Source organism: Electrophorus electricus, chromosome 1, assembly GCF_041902795.1.
Source record: "Electrophorus electricus isolate QZ-2024a chromosome 1, ASM4190279v1, whole genome shotgun sequence".
NCBI classification, from domain to species: Eukaryota; Metazoa; Chordata; class Actinopteri; order Gymnotiformes; family Gymnotidae; genus Electrophorus; species Electrophorus electricus.
Genome location: NC_137497.1, coordinates 3,961,221 through 3,986,220, shown reverse-complemented (window position 1 = coordinate 3,986,220; position 25,000 = coordinate 3,961,221). Strand labels below are relative to the sequence as shown.

General features: G+C 41.4%; 1 protein-coding gene and 1 long non-coding RNA gene across 23 annotated transcripts in view; both read left to right on the top strand.

Moving 5' to 3' along the window:
* Positions 1-25,000, top strand: part of LOC113569248 (NACHT, LRR and PYD domains-containing protein 3-like) — a 164,624-nt gene that overhangs the window by 135,015 nt on the left and 4,609 nt on the right. For 16 of the 22 annotated variants that reach the window (XM_081715335.1, XM_081716932.1, XM_081716114.1 and 13 more), the window contains 4 exons: positions 2,176-4,260; positions 5,838-6,011; positions 6,748-6,921; positions 10,988-11,161. In XM_081715335.1, the coding sequence (XP_081571461.1) occupies positions 2,176-4,260; positions 5,838-6,011; positions 6,748-6,921; positions 10,988-11,161 (2,607 nt within the window). The remainder of the gene's footprint in view (positions 1-2,175; positions 4,261-5,837; positions 6,012-6,747; positions 6,922-10,987; positions 11,162-25,000) is intronic. The other 6 variants (XM_081714240.1, XM_081712213.1, XM_081711153.1 and 3 more) reach the window with 4 other exon arrangements.
* The window catches only part of LOC145659241 (uncharacterized), a 14,142-nt gene continuing 309 nt past the window's right edge, over positions 11,168-25,000 (top strand). Inside the window, exons 1-2 of the long non-coding RNA XR_014125241.1 lie at positions 11,168-12,016; positions 12,062-25,000. The exon at positions 12,062-25,000 is cut by the window's right edge and continues 309 nt beyond it. This is a non-coding gene — a long non-coding RNA (uncharacterized LOC145659241). The remainder of the gene's footprint in view (positions 12,017-12,061) is intronic.

Sequence of the window (25,000 nt, the reverse complement as noted above, 5' to 3'; positions counted from 1 at the left end):
CAAAGGAGCCTAATGAGATTTTATTGGCATGGACACCTGCATAACCTTTACATAAACCTTTTCTGTTAGTAAAGTAGGTATAAATGTACAGATGGAAAACTGGTTTACAAGGGTACATCACCTAGAGATGAGAGTGATGAGTGAAGTGAGTCGTACAGGTAGTCTCTCGCTGTCTGATCTCTTATTGTCTGGTGTGTGTTTGGTGTGTAGTACAGATAGTCTCTCTGTCTGATCTCTTAGTGTTTAGTGTGTAGTACAGGTAGTCTCTCTCTATCTGATCTATTAGTGTTTGGTGTGTAGTACAGGTAGTCTGTCTGTCTGATCACTGACACTGACTGTAAGACAGTAAACATCATCTCAGTAAGAGAGACACTGACTGACTGTTATACCTTCCCAGAGTTACATGTCTCCTACTGTTAATACCTCTATATCACCACTAAATGTCATCTTATACCTACCCAGAGTTACGTGTCTCCTACTGTTAATACCTCTATATCACCACTAAATGTCATCTTATACCTACCCAGAGTTACATGTCTAATACTGTTAATACCTCTATATCACCACTAAATGCCATCTTATACCTACCCAGAGTTACATGTCTAATACTGTTAATACCTCTATATCACCACTAAATGTCATCTTATACCCACCCAGAGTTACATGTCTCCTACTGTTAATACCTCTATATCACCACTAAATGCCATCTTATACCTACCCAGAGTTACATGTCTAATACTGTTAATACCTCTATATCACCACTAAATGTCATCTTATACCTACCCAGAGTTACATGTCTAATACTGTCAATACCTCTATATCACCACTAAACGTCATCTTATACCTACCCAGAGTTACATGTCTAATACTGTTAATACCTCTATATCAACACTAAATGTCATCTTATACCTACCCAGAGTTACATGTCTAATACTGTCAATACCTCTATATCACCACTAAACGTCATCTTATACCTACCCAGAGTTACATGTCTAATACTGTTAATACCTCTATATCAACACTAAATGTCATCTTATACCTACCCAGAGTTACATGTCTAATACTGTTAATACCTCTATATCACCACTAAATGTCATCTTATACCTACCCAGAGTTACATGTCTCCTACTGTTAATACCTCTATATCAACACTAAATGTCATCTTATACCTACCCAGAGTTACATGTCTCCTACTGTTAATACCTCTATATCACCACTAAATGTCATCTTATACCTACCCAGAGCTACATGTCTCCTACTGTTAATACCTCTATATCAGCACTAAATGTCATCTTATACCTACCCAGAGTTACATGTCTCCTCAGCTTGAGGAATCTTCATCTATCTCAGTGGGTGTCAGCAGAGAGGTTTCTTCAGATTCATGTGTCTCTGTTGTCTGTATTTTGTCTGGGTCAGAGCATAAAGTGTTTGTGATCTGATAGTGTAAAGCAGACTGTTTTCTCTGTCCCTGGACTACGTTCCTAAGAGAGATAGAAATGAATTTATTTCCTGATCATATTCTAATACTAAATCATACACGTTACTTCATCCAACCATAAATATAAAATCATATATTCTCATTTTTCTTTACTTTTTCTTTACATCATTACTGTATGAGGTTACTGACTGTTAGTGTATATATACTCTCAGTCTGACTACACTACAGTGTTTGTGTGTGTGTGTCTGTGTGTGTGTCTGTGTGTGTGTGTGTGTGCGTGCGTGTGTATTTTTCCATCTCTTTGTGGTTCCTTAATCTTTCCCAAATTCCAGTAATATTATTATTTACTTTTTAAATAGAAAATAAAGCTGCAGACTCAGTAATTAATTGAAGAGAATGGCAGGTCACACAAATGAGTCACAGTCCAGAATATGTCTACCAGTCCAGGAGGTCATGATCTTTATACACTTTCTCCAAGGACAGTTACACAACCACTATTTTCAGAGGTCTGACACAGAGACCATCTGAACCCTTACTGAAGTCTACAGAGGCCTTTTCTACATGAACAGTTTATTTTAAACCATCCACATTTTCCTGCTTACAATATCATTTTATTACCTCATCTTCCTGTCTTGTGTTTTGTTATTGTTACTTTTCCATGCATACCTTTTATTTTCTCATTATTGTTGAATCTCTTCTCTTCCTCTCATCCTCCCTTTGCTCTTTGTCTCTATGAGCAGGGGGAGGGGTGATCTCCTCCAGGTGTCCAGGTGTGGAGTGTGTGAGCAGGTTCTGACAGACCCAGTCTCCATCACCTGTGGACACAGGTTCTGCAGACAGTGTATCAGCAGCTACTGGGACCAGTCTGCTCCATCACGAGACTTTTCCTGTCCCCAGTGCAGAAAGAGATTCAGAACCCAACCTGTTCTACACCCACACAAAGACATGGAAGTGTCCATACAGCAGGACTCTCGCACACCAGTGGATGATGTCCTACACACACACAAAACCTGCATGAAGAACAAGTATGAGAGTTTATTTGAGGGAACCAAATCACAAGAGAATAAAACCCTCCTGAACAGGGTTTACACACAACTCTACATCATAGAGAGAGAGAGTGAAGGAGTGAATGAAGAACATGAGGTTTTACAGATGGAGAAAACACTCAGGAAACAGCTGGTACAAGACACTCCAATCTACTGCTCAGACATCTTTAAACCTGTACAAGGTCCTGAAGGAGAAATGGCTGAAGGTGTCAGCCACACAGAAACAAAAGAAGATAAAGGCCCAGAAGTGCCAGAGCTCAAAACTGTTCTGACTAAAGGCATTGCAGGCATTGGGAAAACTGTCTCAGTGCAGAAGTTTATTCTGGACTGGGCCGAGGGAAAAGCCAATCAGGATGTAGATTTCATGTTTGTGCTTCCATTCCGTGAGTTGAACCTCGTTAAAGATGACCAGTACAGTCTGCATAGACTCCTGTGTGACTTCCACCCTGAGATAAAAGACCTGGACCCAAAGATATATGATGTGTGCAAATTTGTGTTCATCTTTGATGGCCTGGATGAAAGCAGAATTCAATTGAACTTTTCCCAGTGTAATAAAGTATCTGAAATAAGCATGACATCATCAGTGGGTGTGTTGACGTCAAACCTCATCAAAGGAGAGCTGCTTCCCTCTGCTCTCATCTGGATAACCTCCCGACCAGCAGCAGCCAATCAAATCCCTCCTCACTACATCAACCGTGTGACAGAAATTCAGGGATTCACGGACCCACAGAAGGAGGAGTACTTCAGGAAGAGAATCAGTGACCAAGACCAAGCTGAGAAAATCATCTCACACATAAAGACAGCAAAGAGCCTCCACATCATGTGTCACATACCAGTCTTCTGTTGGATCTCAGCCACTGTGCTTCAGGAAATACTAAAACAAACTGATACAGAAATCCCTAAAACTCTGACTGAGATGTACATACAGTTCTTGCACACTCAGATCAACATGAAGAATGAGAAGTATGAGGGGAAAAAAGAAAGCGATCAAAAGAAATATCTGGAATCCAACAGGTCCATGATTCTGAAACTGGCTGAACTGGCTTTCAAACATCTGATGGAGGGAAACGTGATGTTCTATGAAGAAGATCTGAGAGAGTGTGGCATTGATGTCACTGAGGCCTCCGTGTACTCTGGGATCTGCACTGAGATCTTTAGGGAGGAATCTGTGCTTTACCAGAGGAAGGTCTACTGCTTTGTACATCTGAGCTTTCAGGAGTTCTTCGCTGCTCTCTATGTGTTTCACTGCTATGTGGAAAAGAACATGGAGGTACTGAAGATCTTTCTGCATGGAAGGAACAAATCTTTTCCTGAAGTTTCCTTGGATGTTTTTCTGAAAAGTGCAGTGAATAAAGCCTTGAAGAGCCCAAAAGGAGAGCTGGATCTCTTCCTCCGATTCCTTCATGGCATTTCCCTGGAATCCAATCAGAAACTCCTACACGGCCTACTGACACCCACTCAGAGCAGCCCGGAGAGTGTCAAGAAAATAATACAAAACCTCAGAAAGAGTCAGAGACAGAATGTGAGCCCTGAGAGATACATCAATCTCATTCACTGCTTGATTGAAATGAAGGACACCTCTCTACATGAAAACATCCAGAAATTCCTCAAGGAAGAGTCTTCTAGAAAGCTCACCCTGGCTCAGTGCTCAGCACTGGCCTTCCAGCTGCAGATGTCAGAGGAGGTGCTGGATGAACTGAGCTTGAAGAAATACAAAACAACTCTAAATGGGTATTGGAGACTCCTCCCAGCTGTGAGCAACTGTAGACGGGCTCTGTGAGTATTTAACCACAATCACTGTATCTTAGTTAACTGAGGTTGAATCAGATTTTCTTCCACATATGCAAACCACAGTGAAAGAGCACAGATGCAGGTGTTTGATAGACAGGAGGTGGAGTCTGATAGCAGGAGCAGCAGACTGCAGGGATGGGAGGGAGGGGTATTAGAATCATCTGGGAGGGGTATTAGAATCATCAGGGGTGGAAACAGTATATACGTGATTAAATATACTGGACAAAACCGTATATAAGTGGCGTACAAGACATACAAAAACACTGTCCAACAATCACAGACCCAGGAGATCAGAGACCAGATGTACAAAAACACTACAACAATCAAAGACGAGGAAAGCAGAGCAAAAAGTCATGATTAACAGCAGGAATTTAGAAGACTGAGTAGGCGGGTGTGTAGAGTTTATATAGGGAGGAGATTAAGGGTAGACAGGTGTGTAGAGTTTATATAGGGAGGAGATTAAGGGTAGACAGGTGTGTAGAGTTTATATAGGGAGCTGGTTAAGGGTAGACAGGTGTGTAGAGTTTATCTAGGGAGGAGATTAAGGGTAGACAGGTGTGTAGAGTTTATATAGGGAGCTGGTTAAGGGTAGACAGGTGTGTAGAGTTTATATAGGGTGGTAGTTAAGGGTAGACAGGTGTGTAGAGTTTATCTAGGGAGCTGGTTAAGGGTAGACAGGTGTGTAGAGTTTATATAGAGAGCTGGTTAAGGGTAGACGGGTGTGTAGAGTGTGAACTATAAACTGTAAAGTTACTCTTATGAACTTTTCTATAAGTGTACCTGTAAGACAGGTGTACAGAATAGTGTTTCCTACCCATAAGTAAAGTATAAACTATATACAGCAAATGTACTATTATAGACACTCAGGAGGGATTTCTGTGAATTCATTCTTGAATGAAAACATTTACTGTGCATCCACAGTAGGGCAGTTTCAGGATGTTTTCTTTCTAAATATTGGGATGTATCAGATATTCAGTGAAAATTGCTACATTTTGTAAAACAGTCACATCAGCATGGAGGTGGAATGAAGTGATGATGTGTGCAGTTTATGTCACACTGGAGGCTTAGTTCTAGTCCTGGAAAACATCACTAACCTCCCGTTCTGTAAAACCAGGACTCAAACCTCCCCTCCTCACACACACACTTTATTTACTACATAAGCACCTCTTTCAGGGAAGTTCATTATGAGTCTTGGACACTCGTATTATGATGTTTCTGACTGTAATGATCTACTCATCACATGTGCTACTGCTGTGCTGCTACTGAGATTCAGTATTTCATATACAGTTTACAGAGCTCAATACACTCATATTTACACTGTACACATTGCAGACCAATGGATTATATATAATGTTTCCTGTATGTTGCATGATATCCAATCGCGCGTGTGTGTGTGTGTGTGTGTGTGTGTGTATGTATGTATATATATATATATATATATATATATATATATATATATATATATAATATGCTAAATTAGATTTTGTTCATTAAAATGGTCAAACATTGCTTCTCACCTTCTCCTGAAATTTACTCTCAGCTGTATTTCTCCCCTTTTACAGATTAGCTCAATGCAACCTCACTGCAGAGACCTGTAAAATGATCTCATCAGTTTTTCAAACAGCAAACTGCCCCCTGAGAGAATTGGACCTTAGTCGTAATGAATTACAGGATTCAGGAGTGGAGCATCTCTCAGCTGGGCTGAAGAGTTCACACTGTAAAGTAGAGATACTCAGGTAAGATTTCTCTGAATTCATTCTTCAGTGCAAACATTAAGCTGTGACTATACAGCAGGGCGCTTTCAATATGTCTATTTCTACATGTTCAATATGTTATTTCATAAATATTGTGATGCATCAGATTTTAAACTGTAAACTGCACATGTGAAAGGTGTTAAGTAATGTAATAATAATAACTGCGGTGAAGCTGTGGTAGCTGACATTGGAGTGTACCATCATCACTGTCCAGGCCCTTCTGTAAAACCAGGACTCAAACCTCCCCTCCTCACACACACACTTTATTTACTACATAAGCACCTCTTTCAGGGAAGTTCATTATGAGTCTTGGACACTCGTATTATGATGTTTCTGACTGTAATGATCTAATCATCACATGTGCTACTGCTGTGCTGCTACTGAGATTCAGTATTTCATATACAGTTTAGAGCTCAATACACTCATATTTACACTGTACACATTGCAACGCAATGGATTATATATAATGTTTCCTGTATGTTGCATGATATCCAATCGCGCGTGTGTGTGTGGGTGTGTGTGTGTGTGTGTGTGTATATATATGTGTATATATATATATATATATATATATATATATATATATATATATATATATATATATATATATATATATATATATAAAATATGCTAAATTAGATTTTGTTCATTAAAATGCTCAAACATTGTTTCTCACCTTCTCCTGAAATTTACTCTCAGCTGTATTTCTCCCCTTTTACAGATTAGCTCACTGCAACCTCACTGCAGAGACCTGTAAAATGATCTCATCAGTTCTTCAAACAGCGAACCTCCCCCTGAGAGAATTGGACCTTAGTCATAATGAATTACAGGATTCAGGAGTGGAGCATCTCTCAGCTGGGCTGAACAGTTCACATTGTAAACTAGAGATACTCAGGTAAGATTTCTCTGAATTCATTCTTCAGTGCAAACATTAAGCTGTGAATGTACAGCAGGAAATTTTCAAGATGTCTTTATTTCTACATGCTTAATATGTTATTTAATAAATATTGTGATGCATCAGATTTTAGTGAAAATTGCTGCATTTTCTGAAATTGCCATGGCAAGATGGTAAGGAGAAGGATGGTAAGATGTTATAGAATGTGTTCAATTTTTTTCAAACTGGAGTCTTTCTGGAATTTTTTAATCCTAGCCCTGGTATAAATCAGTTACACTGCATTGTAACTCCCCATCCTGGAAACTGCCAGGACATTTATGAGTAAAACTCCATTCCATTTGCATTGGGATGTGCCATCGTCACTGTAGCAAGGGTTCAGTCCCCAGCAGGCATCATGAAGCTCCCATCACTGGCAGCTGCCAATATCAAGAGTAACCATAACAGTAGAGACTGGAGCCTGCCAGTATCAAGAGTAACCATAACAGGAGTGACTGGAGCCTGCCAGTATCAAGAGTAACCATAACAGCAGAGACTGGAGCCTGCCAGTATCAAGAGTAACCATAACAGGAGAGACTGGAGCCTGCCAGTATCAAGAGTAACCATAACAGCAGAGACTGGAGCCTGCCAGTATCAAGAGTAACCATAACAGCAGAGACTGGAGCCTGCCAGTATCAAGAGTAACCATAACAGCAGAGACTGGAGCCTGCCAGTATCAAGAGTAACCATAACAGAAGAGACTGGAGCCTGCCAGTATCAAGAGTAACCATAACAGGAGAGACTGGAGCCTGCCAGTATCAAGAGTATCTATAACAGGAGAGACTGGAGCCTGCCATTATCAAGAGTAACCATAACAGGAGAGACTGGAGCCTGCCAGTATCAAGTGTAACCATAACAGGAGAGACTGGAGCCTGCCAGTATCAAGTGTAACCATAACAGCAGAGACTGGAGCCTGCCAGTATCAAGAGTAACCATAACAGGAGAGACTGGAGCCTGCCAGTATCAAGAGTAACCATAACAGCAGAGACTGGAGCCTGCCAGTATCAAGAGTAACCATAACAGCAGAGACTGGAGCCTGCCAGTATCAAGAGTAACCATAACAGCAGAGACTGGAGCCTGCCAGTATCAAGAGTAACCATAACAGAAGAGACTGGAGCCTGCCAGTATCAAGAGTAACCATAACAGGAGAGACTGGAGCCTGCCAGTATCAAGAGTATCTATAACAGGAGAGACTGGAGCCTGCCATTATCAAGAGTAACCATAACAGGAGAGACTGGAGCCTGCCAGTATCAAGTGTAACCATAACAGGAGAGACTGGAGCCTGCCAGTATCAAGTGTAACCATAACAGGAGAGACCGGAGCCTGCCGGTATCAAGTGTAACCATAACACGAGAGACTGGAGCCTGCCGGTATCAAGTGTAACTATAACAGGAGAGACTGGAGCCTGCCGGTATCAAGTGTAACTATAACAGGAGAGACTGGAGCCTGCCGGTATCAAGTGTAACTATAACAGGAGAGACTGGAGCCTGCCGGTATCAAGTGTAACTATAACAGGAGAGACTGGAGCCTGCCGGTATCAAGTGTAACTATAACAGGAGAGACTGGAGCCTGCCGGTATCAAGTGTAACTATAACAGGAGAGACTGGAGCCTGCCGGTATCAAGTGTAACTATAACAGGAGAGACTGGAGCCTGCCGGTATCAAGTGTAACTATAACAGGAGAGACTGGAGCCTGCCGGTATCAAGTGTAACTATAACAGGAGAGACTGGAGCCTGCCAGTATCAAGTGTAACTATAACAGGAGAGACTGGAGCCTGCCAGTATCAAGTGTAACTATAACAGGAGAGATTGGAGCCTGCCAGTTGTGAGTAGTTAGCATATTTCCCAGCATCCATAGTCCTGAAAAATTGAGGTTCTTATGAGGTTCTTTCTGGCTGATGATTGACATTAATTTAATCTTAGACAGCCTGTGTAATGGCTTCGAAGGACAAATGAAGGACTATGGAATTTGTTGTTCTAAACAAGCATTTATATTTTTCCTTTTAATCAGTTTTTTCTTTATTTTTTGCTGAAAGACATGTTATAAGGTCATGATATACCAAAAATTTGCCATGTTATAGCATACACATGAAATTCACCGGATATTCACCAACAATATATAGTCTTCTGGGTGTATTAACAGTGAAGGTAGTACATGCTCAAATAATTCAAAAGATTTTCTAACATTGTTTATTGCACAGGAGCACATTCAGAAGGCTCACAGTAGCTCCTGTAACCTGGTAAAACAGGAAGAGTAAAGTGATCATGGTAGCTCCTGTAACCTGGTGAAGCAGGTAGAGTAAGGTGATCATGGTAGCTCCTGTAACCTGGTGAAGCAGGTAGAGTAAGGTGATCATGGTAACTCCTGTAACCTGGTGAAGCAGGTAGAGTAAGGTGATCATGGTAGCTCCTGTAACCTGGTGAAGCAGGTAGAGTAAGGTGATCATGGTAGCTCCTGTAACCTGGTGAAGCAGGTAGAGTAAGGTGATCATGGTAACTCCTGTAACTTGGTGAAGCAGGTAGAGTAAAGTGATCATGGTAGCTCCTGTAACCTGGTGAAGCAGGTAGAGTAAGGTGATCATGGTAGCTCCTGTAACCTGGTGAAGCAGGTAGAGTAAGGTGATCATGGTAGCTCCTGTAACCTGGTGAAGCAGGTAGAGTAAGGTGATCATAGTAGCTCCTGTAACCTGGTGAAGCAGGTAGAGTAAAGTGATCATGGTAGCTCCTGTAACCTGGTGAAGCAGGTAGAGTAAAGTGATCATAGTAGCTCCTGTAACCTGGTGAAGCAGGTAGAGTAAAGTGATCATGGTAACTCCTGTAACCTGGTGAAGCAGGTAGAGTAAGGTGATCATGGTTGCTCCTGTAACTAGTAGTAGATATCATCATCACTGACTAGATATCTTCATATATAAGATATATTCTGAGTAGGCTTTATTGACAGCCGTCTCTGGTTGTAGTTTATATTGACGGCCGTCACTGGTTGTAGTTTATATTGTTGTAACTATATCAGACAGGTCTCTGATGGATCATTTCTGACCCAGAATCTACTCCATTTCTCTCAATGAGAAACACAGTCCCCTGCCATGCAAGTAGTGTAATAGAAAACATTCCCTCTTATTACATGTTCAGGCTGTAGTACCAAGCTACAGAAAATAACTGCATGTGAATGAATAGGCTACAGTATGTATATGGTTATATTTATAGAGAAGTGTAGGTAATGTTTATTAGTCTGTTTTATGCTGTTGTAGTCTGTCATATTATATATACTCACCATGTCAGTAGTTTATTATAAATGAACACCAGACCTCCATACGAGACCTCACCATGTCAGTAGTTTATTATAGATATACACTAGACCTCCATACGAGACCTCACCATGTCAGTAGTTTATTATAAATGTACACCAGACCTCCATACGAGACCTCACCATGTCAGTAGTTTATTATAAATGTACACCAGACCTCCATACGAGACCTCACCATGTCAGTAGTTTATTATAAATGTATATTAGACCTCCATACGAGACCTCACCATGTCAGTAGTTTATTATAAATGTACACCAGACCTCCATACGAGACCTCACCATGTCAGTAGTTTATTATAAATGTACACCAGACCTCCATACGAGACCTCACCATGTCAGTAGTTTATTATAAATGTACACCAGACCTCCATACGAGACCTCACCATGTCAGTAGTTTATTATAAATGTACACCAGACCTCCATACGAGACCTCACCATGTCAGTAGTTTATTATAAATGTACATCAGACCTCCATACGAGACCTCACCATGGCAGTAGTTTATTATAAATGTACATCAGACCTCCATACGAGACCTCACCATGGCAGTAGTTTATTATAAATGTACACCAGACCTCCATACGAGACCTCACCATGTCAGTAGTTTATTATAACGCACAGGGTGAAGCCTCCACTACAGTTCCAGCCTTTCTAGCTACCCCATGCAAGCTGGTCTGGAAATGCGTCTCACTCTCTGTCTCTCTCTGTCTGTCTCCCTCCTTTCTGCAGACTGTCTGGTTGTTTGGTCACAGAGGAAGGTTGTTCTTCTCTGGCTTCAGCTCTGAGGTCAAACCCCTCACACCTGAAAGAACTGGATCTGACGTACAACCACCCAGGAGAGTCAGGAGTGAATCTGCTCTCTGCTAGACTGGAGGATCCCCACTGCAGACTGGACACACTCAAGTATGTAAACACACTGTGTTTGGTGTGAACACACTCCAAATTTGAGAGGCACAAATCCAAGTGAAAAATGATGAATTTGGGAAAAAATGATGAATTTGGGTGTGCACATATGTCAAATAATCACCCATAACAGCAGACACAGATATGAGGTTCAGTCACTTTAATAATTTTCATGTATGTGAGAGGAACAGCTAGTCCAATCTCCTCTGACCCACTTCTAAAAAACAGACCAATTTATACTTCAGTATTACTCAAATACATGTAGTGTCATACATGACACACGTGTTTTTATTAGTAGTGTCATACTGTCGTACAGTGTGCTGTTATTGTGAGTGTGTGTGTGTGTGTGTGTGTGTGTGTTATAATGAGTTGTAGTACAGTGTGTGCTATTATTGTGAGCGTGTTTATAGTGAATTGTAGTAGTGATGTAAGCCATCACAATAAAGGTGTATTCAGAATTAAATTTCAAAAATATCAGAATACATATAAATGTATAACGTAATGAAAATTGATGCACAGTTCAGTCCACATAAATCACTGTAGTTCAAACTGTGATGGGTTGTGAAAAAGTGAATGCAGAATTGACAAATATTTGTTAACTGTAGAAATCTGTAAAGCAATCATGATGAATCGTGACAGTATGTGATCAGGTTAGTGTTAACACTGCCCTCTAGTGGTGAGGTTCGGTAACACTGCCCTCTAGTGGTGAGGTTCGGTAACACTGCCCTCTAGTGGTGAGGTTCGGTAACACTGCCCTCTAGTGGTGAGGTTCGGTAACACTGCCCTCTAGTGGTGAGGTTCGGTAACACTGCCCTCTAGTGGTGAGGTTCGGTAACACTGCCCTCTAGTGGTGAGGTTCGGTAACACTAGAGGGCAGTGTTACCGTATCTCAGTGGTGAGGTACGGTAACACTGCCCTCTAGTGGTGAGGTTCGGTAACACTAGAGGGCAGTGTTACCGTATCTCAGTGGTGAGCTACTAGTGGTGAGGTTCGGTAACACTGCCCTCTAGTGGTGAGGTTCGGTAACACTGCCCTCTAGTGGTGAGGTACGGTAACTGCTGTACTGCAGTATATCATAACTTTCGGCCCCAAAAACACCTTCATCCCTTTAATTGATAGACTGGAATTTTTGAACTTTCAATCTATGATATAAATAAACAAACAAACAAACATACATACATACACACAGTGAGAGAGCGCTAATAGCTTAGAGTATTAAAACGTTTCCTTGTCTGTTTTTTACACACACAGATAATACACTATATTGCCAAAAGTATTCGCTCACCATCCAAATCATTGTATGCAGGTGTTCCAATGTCTTCCATGGTCACAAGTCTATAAAGCCAAGCACCCAGACATCCACACTGCTTCTACTAACGTGTGTGAAAGAATGGGCCACTCTCAGGAGCTCAGTGCATTCCAGAGTGGTACTATGATAGGATGACACCTGTCTAAGTCCAGACATTTCAGTGTGAGAGAGAGAGACAGAGAAAACCATTTCTGTGTGTGGGTGTGAGTGTGTATGTGAGAGAGAGAGACAGAACTATTATCTGTGTGAGAGACAGAACTATTATCTGTGTGAGAGAGAGAGAGAGAGAGACAGAACTATTATCTGTGTGTGAGAGAGAGAGACAGAACTATTATCTGTGTGAGAGAGAGAGAGAGAGAGACAGAACTATTATCTGTGTGAGAGGGAGAGAGAGAGAACTATTATCTGTGTGACAGAGAGAGAGACAGAACTATTATCTGTGTGACAGAGAGAGAGACAGAACTATTATCTGTGTGACAGAGAGAGAGACAGAACTATTATCTGTGTGACAGAGAGAGAGACAGAACTATTATCTGTGTGTGTGAGAGAGACAGAACTATTATCTGTGTGAGAGGGAGAGAGAGAGAGACAGAACTATTTTCTGTGTGAGAGAGAGAGAGAGAGAGAGAGACAGAACTATTATCTGTGTGAGAGAGAGAGAGAGAGAGGGAGACAGAACTATTATCTGTGTGAGAGAGAGAGAGAGACAGAACTATTATCTGTGTGAGAGGGAGAGAGAGAGACAGAACTATTATCTGTGTGTGTGTGTGAGAGAGAGAGAGAGAACTATTATCTGTGTGACAGAGAGAGAGACAGAACTATTATCTGTGTGAGAGAGAGAGAGAGAGAGAGAGAGAGAGAGAGAGACAGAACTATTATCTGTGTGAGAGGGAGAGAGAGACAGAACTATTATCTGTGTGTGTGTGAGAGAGAGAGAGAGACAGAACTATTATCTGTGTGAGAGAGAGAGAGAGAGACAGAACTATTATCTGTGTGAGAGAGAGAGAGAGAGACAGAACTATTATCTGTGTGACAGAGAGAGAGACAGAACTATTATCTGTGTGACAGAGAGAGAGACAGAACTATTATCTGTGTGACAGAGAGAGAGACAGAACTATTATCTGTGTGACAGAGAGAGAGACAGAACTATTATCTGTGTGACAGAGAGAGAGACAGAACTATTATCTGTGTGTGTGAGAGAGACAGAACTATTATCTGTGTGTGTGAGAGAGACAGAACTATTATCTGTGTGTGTGAGAGAGACAGAACTATTATCTGTGTGTGTGAGAGAGAGAGAGACAGAACTATTATCTGTGTGTGAGAGAGAGAGAGACAGAACTATTATCTGTGTGTGAGAGAGAGAGAGACAGAACTATTATCTGTGTGTGAGAGAGAGAGACAGAACTATTATCTGTGTGATAGAGAGAGCGACAGAACTATTATCTGTGTGTGTGAGAGAGAGACAGAACTATTATCTGTGTGAGAGAGAGAGAGAGAGACAGAACTATTATCTGTGTGATTCGGAGAGAAAGAAAGAGAGAGAGGGAGAGACAGAACTATTATCTATGTGTGTGTGAGAGAGAGAGAGACAGAACTATTATCTGTGTGAGAGAGAGAGAGAGAGAGATAGAACTATTATCTTTGTGTGAGAGAGAGACAGAGAGAGAGGGAGAGAGAACTATTATCTTTGTGTGTGAGAGAGAGAGAGAGAGAGACAACTATTATCTGAGAGAGAGAGAGATAGATAGAGAGAGACAGAACTATTATCTGTGTGAGAGAGAGAGAGACAGAACTATTATCTATGTGTGTGTGAGAGAGAGAGACAGAACTATTATTTGAGAGAGAGAGCTAGAGAGAGAGAGAGACAGAACTATTCTCTGTGTGAGAGAGAGAGAGAGAGAGAGACAGAACTATTATCTGTGTGAGAGGGAGAGAGAGAGAGAGAGAGACAGAACTATTATCTGTGTGTGAGAGAGAGAGAGACAGAACTATTATCTGTGTGAGAGGGAGAGAGAGAGAGAGAGACAGAACTATTATCTGTGTGTGTGAGAGAGAGAAAGAAAGACAGAACTATTATCTGTGTGAGAGGGAGAGAGAGAGAGAGAGAGAGAGAGACAGAACTATTATCTGTGTGAGAGAGAGAGAGAGAGAGAGAGACAGAACTATTATCTGTGTGAGAGAGAGAGAGAGAACTATTATCTGTGTGAGAGGGAGAGAGAGAGCGACAAAACTATTATCTGTGTGAGAGAGAGAGAGCGTGAGAGAGAGAGAAAGAGAGAGATGGAGAGAACTATTATCTGTGAGAGAGAGAGACAGAACTATTAACTGTGTGAAAGAGGGAGAGAGACAGAACTATTATCTGTGTGAGAGAGAGAGAGACAGAACTATTATCTGTGTGAGAGAGAGAGAGAGAGAGAGACAGAACTATTATCTGTGTGAGAGAGAGAGAGAGAGGGAGGGGGAGAGAGAGAGAGAGAGAGAGAGACAGAACTATTATCTATGTGTGTGTGAGAGAGAGACAGAACTATTATCTGTGTGTGAGAGAGAGAGAGAGAGAACTATTATCTGAGAGAGAAAGAGAGAGAGAACTATTATCTGTGTGAGAGAGAGCGAGAGAGAGAGAGAACTATTATCTGTGTGAGAGAGAGCGAGAGAGTGAGAGAGAGAGAGAACTATTATCTGTAAGAGAGAGAGAGAGAGAGAGAGAGAGAGACAGAACTATTATCTGTGTGAGAGAGAGAGAGAGACAGAACTATTATCTGTGTGAGAGAGAGAGAGACAGAACTATTTTCTGTGTGAGAGAGAGAACTATTATCTGTGTGTGAGAGAGAGACAGAACTATTATCTGTGTGTGTGAGAGAGACAGAACTATTATCTGTGTGAGAGAGAGAGACAGAACTATTATCTGTGTGAGAGAGAGAGAGAGACAGAACTATTATGTGAGAGAGAGAGACAGAACTATTATCTGTGTGTGAGAGAGAGAGACAGAACTATTATCTGTGTGAGAGAGAGAGAGACAGAACTATTATCTGTGAGAGAGAGAGAGAGAGAGAGACACAGAACTATTATCTGTGAGAGAGACAGAACTATTATCTGTGAGAGAGAGAGACAGAACTATTATCTGTGAGAGAGAGAGACAGAACTATTATCTGTGTGAGAGAGAGAGAGAGAGACAGAACTATTATCTGTGTGAGAGAGAGAGAGAGAGACAGAACTATTATCTGTGTGAGAGAGAGACAGAACTATTATCTGTGTGAGAGAGAGAGAGACAGAACTATTATCTTTGTGAGAGAGAGAGAGAGAACTATTATCTGTGTGAGAGAGAGAACTATTATCTGTGTGAGAGAGAGACAGAACTGTTATCTGTGTGTGAGAGAGAGAGCGTGAGAGAGAGAGACAGAACTATTATCTGTGTGAGAGAGAGAGAGAGACAGAACTATTATCTGTGTGAGAGAGAGAGAGACAGAACTATTATCTGTGTGTGAGAGAGAGAGAGACAGAACTATTATCTGTGTGTGAGAGAGAGAGACAGAACTATTATCTGTGTGATAGAGAGAGCGACAGAACTATTATCTGTGTGTGTGAGAGAGAGACAGAACTATTATCTGTGTGTGAGAGAGAGAGAGAGACAGAACTATTATCTGTGTGATTCGGAGAGAAAGAAAGAGAGAGAGAGGGAGAGACAGAACTATTATCTATGTGTGTGTGAGAGAGAGAGAGACAGAACTATTATCTGTGTGAGAGAGAGAGAGAGAGAGAGATAGAACTATTATCTTTGTGTGAGAGAGAGACAGAGAGAGAGGGAGAGAGAACTATTATCTTTGTGTGTGAGAGAGAGAGAGAGACAACTATTATCTGAGAGAGAGAGAGAGATAGATAGAGAGAGACAGAACTATTATCTGTGTGAGAGAGAGAGAGACAGAACTATTATCTATGTGTGTGTGAGAGAGAGAGACAGAACTATTATTTGAGAGAGAGCTAGAGAGAGAGACAGAACTATTATCTGTGTGAGAGAGAGAGAGAGAGAGAGAGAGACAGAACTATTATCTGTGTGAGAGGGAGAGAGAGAGAGAGAGACAGAACTATTATCTGTGTGTGAGAGAGAGAGAGACAGAACTATTATCTGTGTGAGAGGGAGAGAGAGAGAGAGACAGAACTATTATCTGTGTGTGTGAGAGAGAGAGAGACAGAACTATTATCTGTGTGAGAGGGAGAGAGAGAAAGAGAGACAGAACTATTATCTGTGTGAGAGGGAGAGAGAGAGAGAGAGAGACAGAACTATTATCTGTGTGAGAGAGAGAGAGAGAGAGACAGAACTATTATCTGTGTGAGAGAGAGAGAGAACTATTATCTGTGTGAGAGGGAGAGAGAGAGCGACAAAACTATTATCTGTGTGAGAGAGAGAGAGAGCGTGAGAGAGAGAGAAAGAGAGAGATGGAGAGAACTATTATCTGTGAGAGAGAGAGAGACAGAACTATTATCTGTGTGAAAGAGGGAGAGAGACAGAACTATTATCTGTGTGAGAGAGAGAGAGACAGAACTATTATCTGTGTGAGAGAGAGAGAGAGAGAGAGACAGAACTATTATCTGTGTGAGAGAGAGAGAGAGAGGGAGGGGGAGAGAGAGAGAGAGAGAGAGAACTATTATCTTTGTTAGAGAGAGAGAGAGAGAGAGAGAGAACTATTATCTTTGTGTGTGAGAGAGAGCGAGAGAGGGAGAGAGAGACAGAACTATTATCTATGTGTGTGTGAGAGAGAGAGAGAGAGAGAGAGAGAGAGAGAGGGAGAGACAGAACTATTATCTATGTGTGTGTGAGAGAGAGACAGAACTATTATCTGTGTGAGAGAGAGAGAGAGAGAGAGAACTATTATCTGAGAGAGAAAGAGAGAGAGAACTATTATCTGTGTGAGAGAGAGCGAGAGAGTGAGAGAGAGAGAGAACTATTATCTGTAAGAGAGAGAGAGAGAGAGAGAGAGAGACAGAACTATTATCTGTGTGAGAGAGAGAGAGAGAGGGAGACAGAACTATTATCTGTGTGAGAGAGAGAGAGAGAGACAGAACTATTATCTGTGTGAGAGAGAGAGAGACAGAACTATTTTCTGTGTGAGAGAGAGAGACAGAACTATTATCTGTGTGTGTGAGAGAGAGACAGAACTATTATCTGTGTGAGAGAGAGAGAGACAGAACTATTATCTGTGTGTGAGAGAGAGACAGAACTATTATCTGTGTGAGAGAGAGAGAGACAGAACTATTATCTGTGTGAGAGAGAGAGAGAGAGAGAGACAGAACTATTATCTGTGAGAGAGAGACAGAACTATTATCTGTGAGAGAGAGAGACAGAACTATTATCTGTGAGAGAGAGACAGAACTATTATCTGTGTGAGGGAGAGAGAGAGACAGAACTATTATCTGTGTGAGAGAGAGAGAGAGAGAGACAGAACTATTATCTGTGTGAGAGAGAGAGAGAGACAGAACTATTATCTGTGTGAGAGAGAGAGAGAGAGAGAGAGAGACAGAACTATTATCTTTGTGAGAGAGAGAGAGAGAACTATTATCTGTGTGAGAGAGAGAACTATTATCTGTGTGAGAGAGACAGAACTGTTATCTGTGTGAGAGAGAGAGACAGAACTATTATCTGTGTGAGAGAGAGAGACAGAACTATTATCTGTGTGAGAGAGAGAGAGAGAGAGAGAGACAGAACTATTATCTGTGTGTGAGAGAGAGAGAGAGAGAGACAGAACTATTATCTGTGTGTGAGAGAGAGAGAACTATTATCTGTGTGAGGGAGAGAGAGAGAGAGAATTATTATCTGTAAGAGAGAGAGAGAGAGAGAGAAGTATTATCTGTGTGAGAGGGAGAGAAAGAGAGACAGAACTATTATCTGTGTGAGAGAGAGAGAGAGAGAGAGAGAGAGAGAGAGACAGAACTATTATCTGTGTGAGAGGGAGAGAGAGACAGAACTATTATATGTGTGTGTGAGAGAGAGAGAGACAGAACTATTATCTGTGTGAGAGAGAGAGAGAGAGAGACAGAACTATTATCTGTGTGACAGAGAGAGAGACAGAACTATTATCTGTGTGTGAGAGAGAGAGAACTATTATCTGTGTGATAGAGAGAGCGACAGAACTATTATCTGTGTGTGTGAGAGAGAGACAGAACTATTATCTGAGAGAGAGAGAAAGAGAGAGAGAACTATTATCTGTGTGAGAGAGAGCGAGAGAGTGAGAGAGAGAGAACTATTATCTGTAAGAGAGAGAGAGAGAGAGAGACAGAACTATTATCTGTGTGAGAGAGAGAGAGAGAGGGAGACAGAACTATTATCTGTGTGAGAGAGAGAGAGAGAGACAGAACTATTATCTGTGTGAGAGAGAGAACTATTATCTGTGTGAGAGAGAGAGAGAGAGAGAGACAGAACTATTATCTATGTGTGTGTTAGAGAGAGAGAGACAGAACTATTATCTGTGTGAGAGAGAGAGAGAGATAGAACTATTATCTTTGTGTGAGAGAGAGACAGAGAGAGAGGGAGAGAGAACTATTATCTTTGTGTGTGAGAGAGAGAGAGAGACAACTATTATCTGAGAGAGAGAGAGAGAGAGATAGATAGAGAGAGACAGAACTATTATCTGTGTGAGAGAGAGAGAGACAGAACTATTATCTATGTGTGTGTGAGAGAGAGAGAGACAGAACTATTATTTGAGAGAGAGAGCTAGAGAGAGAGACAGAACTATTATCTGTGTGAGAGAGAGAACTATTATCTGTGTGTGAGAGAGAGACAGAACTATTATCTGTGAGAGAGAGAGAGAGACAGAACTGTTATCTGTGTGTGAGAGAGAGAGACAGAACTATTATCTGTGTGAGAGAGAGAGACAGAACTATTATCTGTGTGAGGGAGAGAGAGAGAGAGAGACAGAACTATTATCTGTGAGAGAGAGAGAGAGAGACAGAACTATTATCTGTGAGAGAGAGAGACAGAACTATTATCTGTGTGAGAGAGAGAGAGAGACAGAACTATTATCTGTGTGAGAGAGACAGAGAGAGACAGAACTATTATCTGTGTGAGAGAGAGAGAGAGAGACAGAACTATTATCTTTGTGAGAGAGAGAGAGAGAGAGAACTATTATCTGTGTGAGAGAGAGAACTATTATCTGTGTGAGAGAGAGAGACAGAACTATTATCTGTGTGAGAGAGAGAGAGAGAGACAGAACTATTATCTGTGTGTGAGAGAGAGAGAACTATTATCTGTGTGAGGGAGAGAGAGAGAATTATTATCTGTAAGAGAGAGAGAGAGAGAGAGAGACAGAACTATTATCTGTGTGAGAGAGAGAGAGAGAGAGAGAGAACTATTATCTTTGTGAGAGAGAGAGCGACAGAACTATTATCTGTGTGAGAGAGAGAGAGATCTATTATCTGTGTGAGAGAGAGACAGAACTATTATCTGTGTGAGAGAGAGAAAGAGAGACAGAACTATTATCTGTGTGTGAGAGAGAGAGAACTATTATCTGTGTGAAAGAGGGAGAGAGACAGAACTATTATCTGTGTGTGAGAGAGAGAGAGAACTATTATCTGTGTGAGAGAGAGAGAGAGAGAGACAGAACTATTATCTTTGTGAGAGGGAGAGAGAGAGAGACAGAACTATTATCTGTGTGAGAGAGAGAGAGACAGAACTATTATCTGTGATAGAGAGAGAGAGAAGTATTATCTGTGTGAGAGAGAGAGAGAGAGAGAGAGACAGAACTATTTTCTGTGTGAGAGAGAGAGAGACAGAACTATTATCTGTGTGAGAGAGAGAGAACTATTATCTGTGTGAGGGAGAGAGAGAGAGAGACAGAACTATTATCTGTGTGAGAGAGAGAGAGAGAGAGAACTATTATCTGTGTGAGGGAGAGAGAGAGAGACAACTATTATCTGTGTGAGAGAGAGAGAGAGAACTATTATCTGTGTGAGAGGGAGAGAGAGAGCGACAAAACTATTATCTGTGTGAGAGAGAGAGAGAGCGTGAGAGAGAGAGAAAGAGAGAGATGGAGAGAACTATTATCTGTGAGAGAGAGAGACAGAACTATTAACTGTGTGAAAGAGGGAGAGAGACAGAACTATTATCTGTGTGAGAGAGAGAGAGACAGAACTATTATCTGTGTGAGAGAGAGAGAGAGAGAGAGACAGAACTATTATCTGTGTGAGAGAGAGAGAGAGAGGGAGGGGGAGAGAGAGAGAGAGAGAGAGAGACAGAACTATTATCTATGTGTGTGTGAGAGAGAGACAGAACTATTATCTGTGTGTGAGAGAGAGAGAGAGAGAACTATTATCTGAGAGAGAAAGAGAGAGAGAACTATTATCTGTGTGAGAGAGAGCGAGAGAGAGAGAGAACTATTATCTGTGTGAGAGAGAGCGAGAGAGTGAGAGAGAGAGAGAACTATTATCTGTAAGAGAGAGAGAGAGAGAGAGAGAGAGAGACAGAACTATTATCTGTGTGAGAGAGAGAGAGAGACAGAACTATTATCTGTGTGAGAGAGAGAGAGACAGAACTATTTTCTGTGTGAGAGAGAGAACTATTATCTGTGTGTGAGAGAGAGACAGAACTATTATCTGTGTGTGTGAGAGAGACAGAACTATTATCTGTGTGAGAGAGAGAGACAGAACTATTATCTGTGTGAGAGAGAGAGAGAGACAGAACTATTATGTGAGAGAGAGAGACAGAACTATTATCTGTGTGTGAGAGAGAGAGACAGAACTATTATCTGTGTGAGAGAGAGAGAGACAGAACTATTATCTGTGAGAGAGAGAGAGAGAGAGAGACACAGAACTATTATCTGTGAGAGAGACAGAACTATTATCTGTGAGAGAGAGAGACAGAACTATTATCTGTGAGAGAGAGAGACAGAACTATTATCTGTGTGAGAGAGAGAGAGAGAGACAGAACTATTATCTGTGTGAGAGAGAGAGAGAGAGACAGAACTATTATCTGTGTGAGAGAGAGACAGAACTATTATCTGTGTGAGAGAGAGAGAGACAGAACTATTATCTTTGTGAGAGAGAGAGAGAGAACTATTATCTGTGTGAGAGAGAGAACTATTATCTGTGTGAGAGAGAGACAGAACTGTTATCTGTGTGTGAGAGAGAGAGCGTGAGAGAGAGAGACAGAACTATTATCTGTGTGAGAGAGAGAGAGAGACAGAACTATTATCTGTGTGAGAGAGAGAGAGACAGAACTATTATCTGTGTGTGAGAGAGAGAGAGACAGAACTATTATCTGTGTGTGAGAGAGAGAGACAGAACTATTATCTGTGTGATAGAGAGAGCGACAGAACTATTATCTGTGTGTGTGAGAGAGAGACAGAACTATTATCTGTGTGTGAGAGAGAGAGAGAGACAGAACTATTATCTGTGTGATTCGGAGAGAAAGAAAGAGAGAGAGAGGGAGAGACAGAACTATTATCTATGTGTGTGTGAGAGAGAGAGAGACAGAACTATTATCTGTGTGAGAGAGAGAGAGAGAGAGAGATAGAACTATTATCTTTGTGTGAGAGAGAGACAGAGAGAGAGGGAGAGAGAACTATTATCTTTGTGTGTGAGAGAGAGAGAGAGACAACTATTATCTGAGAGAGAGAGAGAGATAGATAGAGAGAGACAGAACTATTATCTGTGTGAGAGAGAGAGAGACAGAACTATTATCTATGTGTGTGTGAGAGAGAGAGACAGAACTATTATTTGAGAGAGAGCTAGAGAGAGAGACAGAACTATTATCTGTGTGAGAGAGAGAGAGAGAGAGAGAGAGACAGAACTATTATCTGTGTGAGAGGGAGAGAGAGAGAGAGAGACAGAACTATTATCTGTGTGTGAGAGAGAGAGAGACAGAACTATTATCTGTGTGAGAGGGAGAGAGAGAGAGAGACAGAACTATTATCTGTGTGTGTGAGAGAGAGAGAGACAGAACTATTATCTGTGTGAGAGGGAGAGAGAGAAAGAGAGACAGAACTATTATCTGTGTGAGAGGGAGAGAGAGAGAGAGAGAGACAGAACTATTATCTGTGTGAGAGAGAGAGAGAGAGAGACAGAACTATTATCTGTGTGAGAGAGAGAGAGAACTATTATCTGTGTGAGAGGGAGAGAGAGAGCGACAAAACTATTATCTGTGTGAGAGAGAGAGAGAGCGTGAGAGAGAGAGAAAGAGAGAGATGGAGAGAACTATTATCTGTGAGAGAGAGAGAGACAGAACTATTATCTGTGTGAAAGAGGGAGAGAGACAGAACTATTATCTGTGTGAGAGAGAGAGAGACAGAACTATTATCTGTGTGAGAGAGAGAGAGAGAGAGAGACAGAACTATTATCTGTGTGAGAGAGAGAGAGAGAGGGAGGGGGAGAGAGAGAGAGAGAGAGAGAACTATTATCTTTGTTAGAGAGAGAGAGAGAGAGAGAGAGAACTATTATCTTTGTGTGTGAGAGAGAGCGAGAGAGGGAGAGAGAGACAGAACTATTATCTATGTGTGTGTGAGAGAGAGAGAGAGAGAGAGAGAGAGAGAGAGGGAGAGACAGAACTATTATCTATGTGTGTGTGAGAGAGAGACAGAACTATTATCTGTGTGAGAGAGAGAGAGAGAGAGAGAACTATTATCTGAGAGAGAAAGAGAGAGAGAACTATTATCTGTGTGAGAGAGAGCGAGAGAGTGAGAGAGAGAGAGAACTATTATCTGTAAGAGAGAGAGAGAGAGAGAGAGAGAGACAGAACTATTATCTGTGTGAGAGAGAGAGAGAGAGGGAGACAGAACTATTATCTGTGTGAGAGAGAGAGAGAGAGACAGAACTATTATCTGTGTGAGAGAGAGAGAGACAGAACTATTTTCTGTGTGAGAGAGAGAGACAGAACTATTATCTGTGTGTGTGAGAGAGAGACAGAACTATTATCTGTGTGAGAGAGAGAGAGACAGAACTATTATCTGTGTGTGAGAGAGAGACAGAACTATTATCTGTGTGAGAGAGAGAGAGACAGAACTATTATCTGTGTGAGAGAGAGAGAGAGAGAGAGACAGAACTATTATCTGTGAGAGAGAGACAGAACTATTATCTGTGAGAGAGAGAGACAGAACTATTATCTGTGAGAGAGAGACAGAACTATTATCTGTGTGAGGGAGAGAGAGAGACAGAACTATTATCTGTGTGAGAGAGAGAGAGAGAGAGACAGAACTATTATCTGTGTGAGAGAGAGAGAGAGACAGAACTATTATCTGTGTGAGAGAGAGAGAGAGAGAGAGAGAGACAGAACTATTATCTTTGTGAGAGAGAGAGAGAGAACTATTATCTGTGTGAGAGAGAGAACTATTATCTGTGTGAGAGAGACAGAACTGTTATCTGTGTGTGAGAGAGAGAGCGTGAGAGAGAGAGACAGAACTATTATCTGTGTGAGAGAGAGAGACAGAACTATTATCTGTGTGAGAGAGAGAGAGAGAGAGAGAGACAGAACTATTATCTGTGTGTGAGAGAGAGAGAGAGAGAGACAGAACTATTATCTGTGTGTGAGAGAGAGAGAACTATTATCTGTGTGAGGGAGAGAGAGAGAGAGAATTATTATCTGTAAGAGAGAGAGAGAGAGAGAGAAGTATTATCTGTGTGAGAGGGAGAGAAAGAGAGACAGAACTATTATCTGTGTGAGAGAGAGAGAGAGAGAGAGAGAGAGAGAGAGACAGAACTATTATCTGTGTGAGAGGGAGAGAGAGAGACAGAACTATTATCTGTGTGAGAGAGAGAGAGAGAGAGACAGAACTATTATCTGTGTGACAGAGAGAGAGACAGAACTATTATCTGTGTGTGAGAGAGAGAGAACTATTATCTGTGTGATAGAGAGAGCGACAGAACTATTATCTGTGTGTGTGAGAGAGAGACAGAACTATTATCTGAGAGAGAGAGAAAGAGAGAGAGAACTATTATCTGTGTGAGAGAGAGCGAGAGAGTGAGAGAGAGAGAACTATTATCTGTAAGAGAGAGAGAGAGAGAGAGACAGAACTATTATCTGTGTGAGAGAGAGAGAGAGAGGGAGACAGAACTATTATCTGTGTGAGAGAGAGAGAGAGAGACAGAACTATTATCTGTGTGAGAGAGAGAACTATTATCTGTGTGAGAGAGAGAGAGAGAGAGAGACAGAACTATTATCTATGTGTGTGTTAGAGAGAGAGAGACAGAACTATTATCTGTGTGAGAGAGAGAGAGAGATAGAACTATTATCTTTGTGTGAGAGAGAGACAGAGAGAGAGGGAGAGAGAACTATTATCTTTGTGTGTGAGAGAGAGAGAGAGACAACTATTATCTGAGAGAGAGAGAGAGAGAGATAGATAGAGAGAGACAGAACTATTATCTGTGTGAGAGAGAGAGAGACAGAACTATTATCTATGTGTGTGTGAGAGAGAGAGAGAGACAGAACTATTATTTGAGAGAGAGAGCTAGAGAGAGAGACAGAACTATTATCTGTGTGAGAGAGAGAACTATTATCTGTGTGTGAGAGAGAGACAGAACTATTATCTGTGAGAGAGAGAGAGAGACAG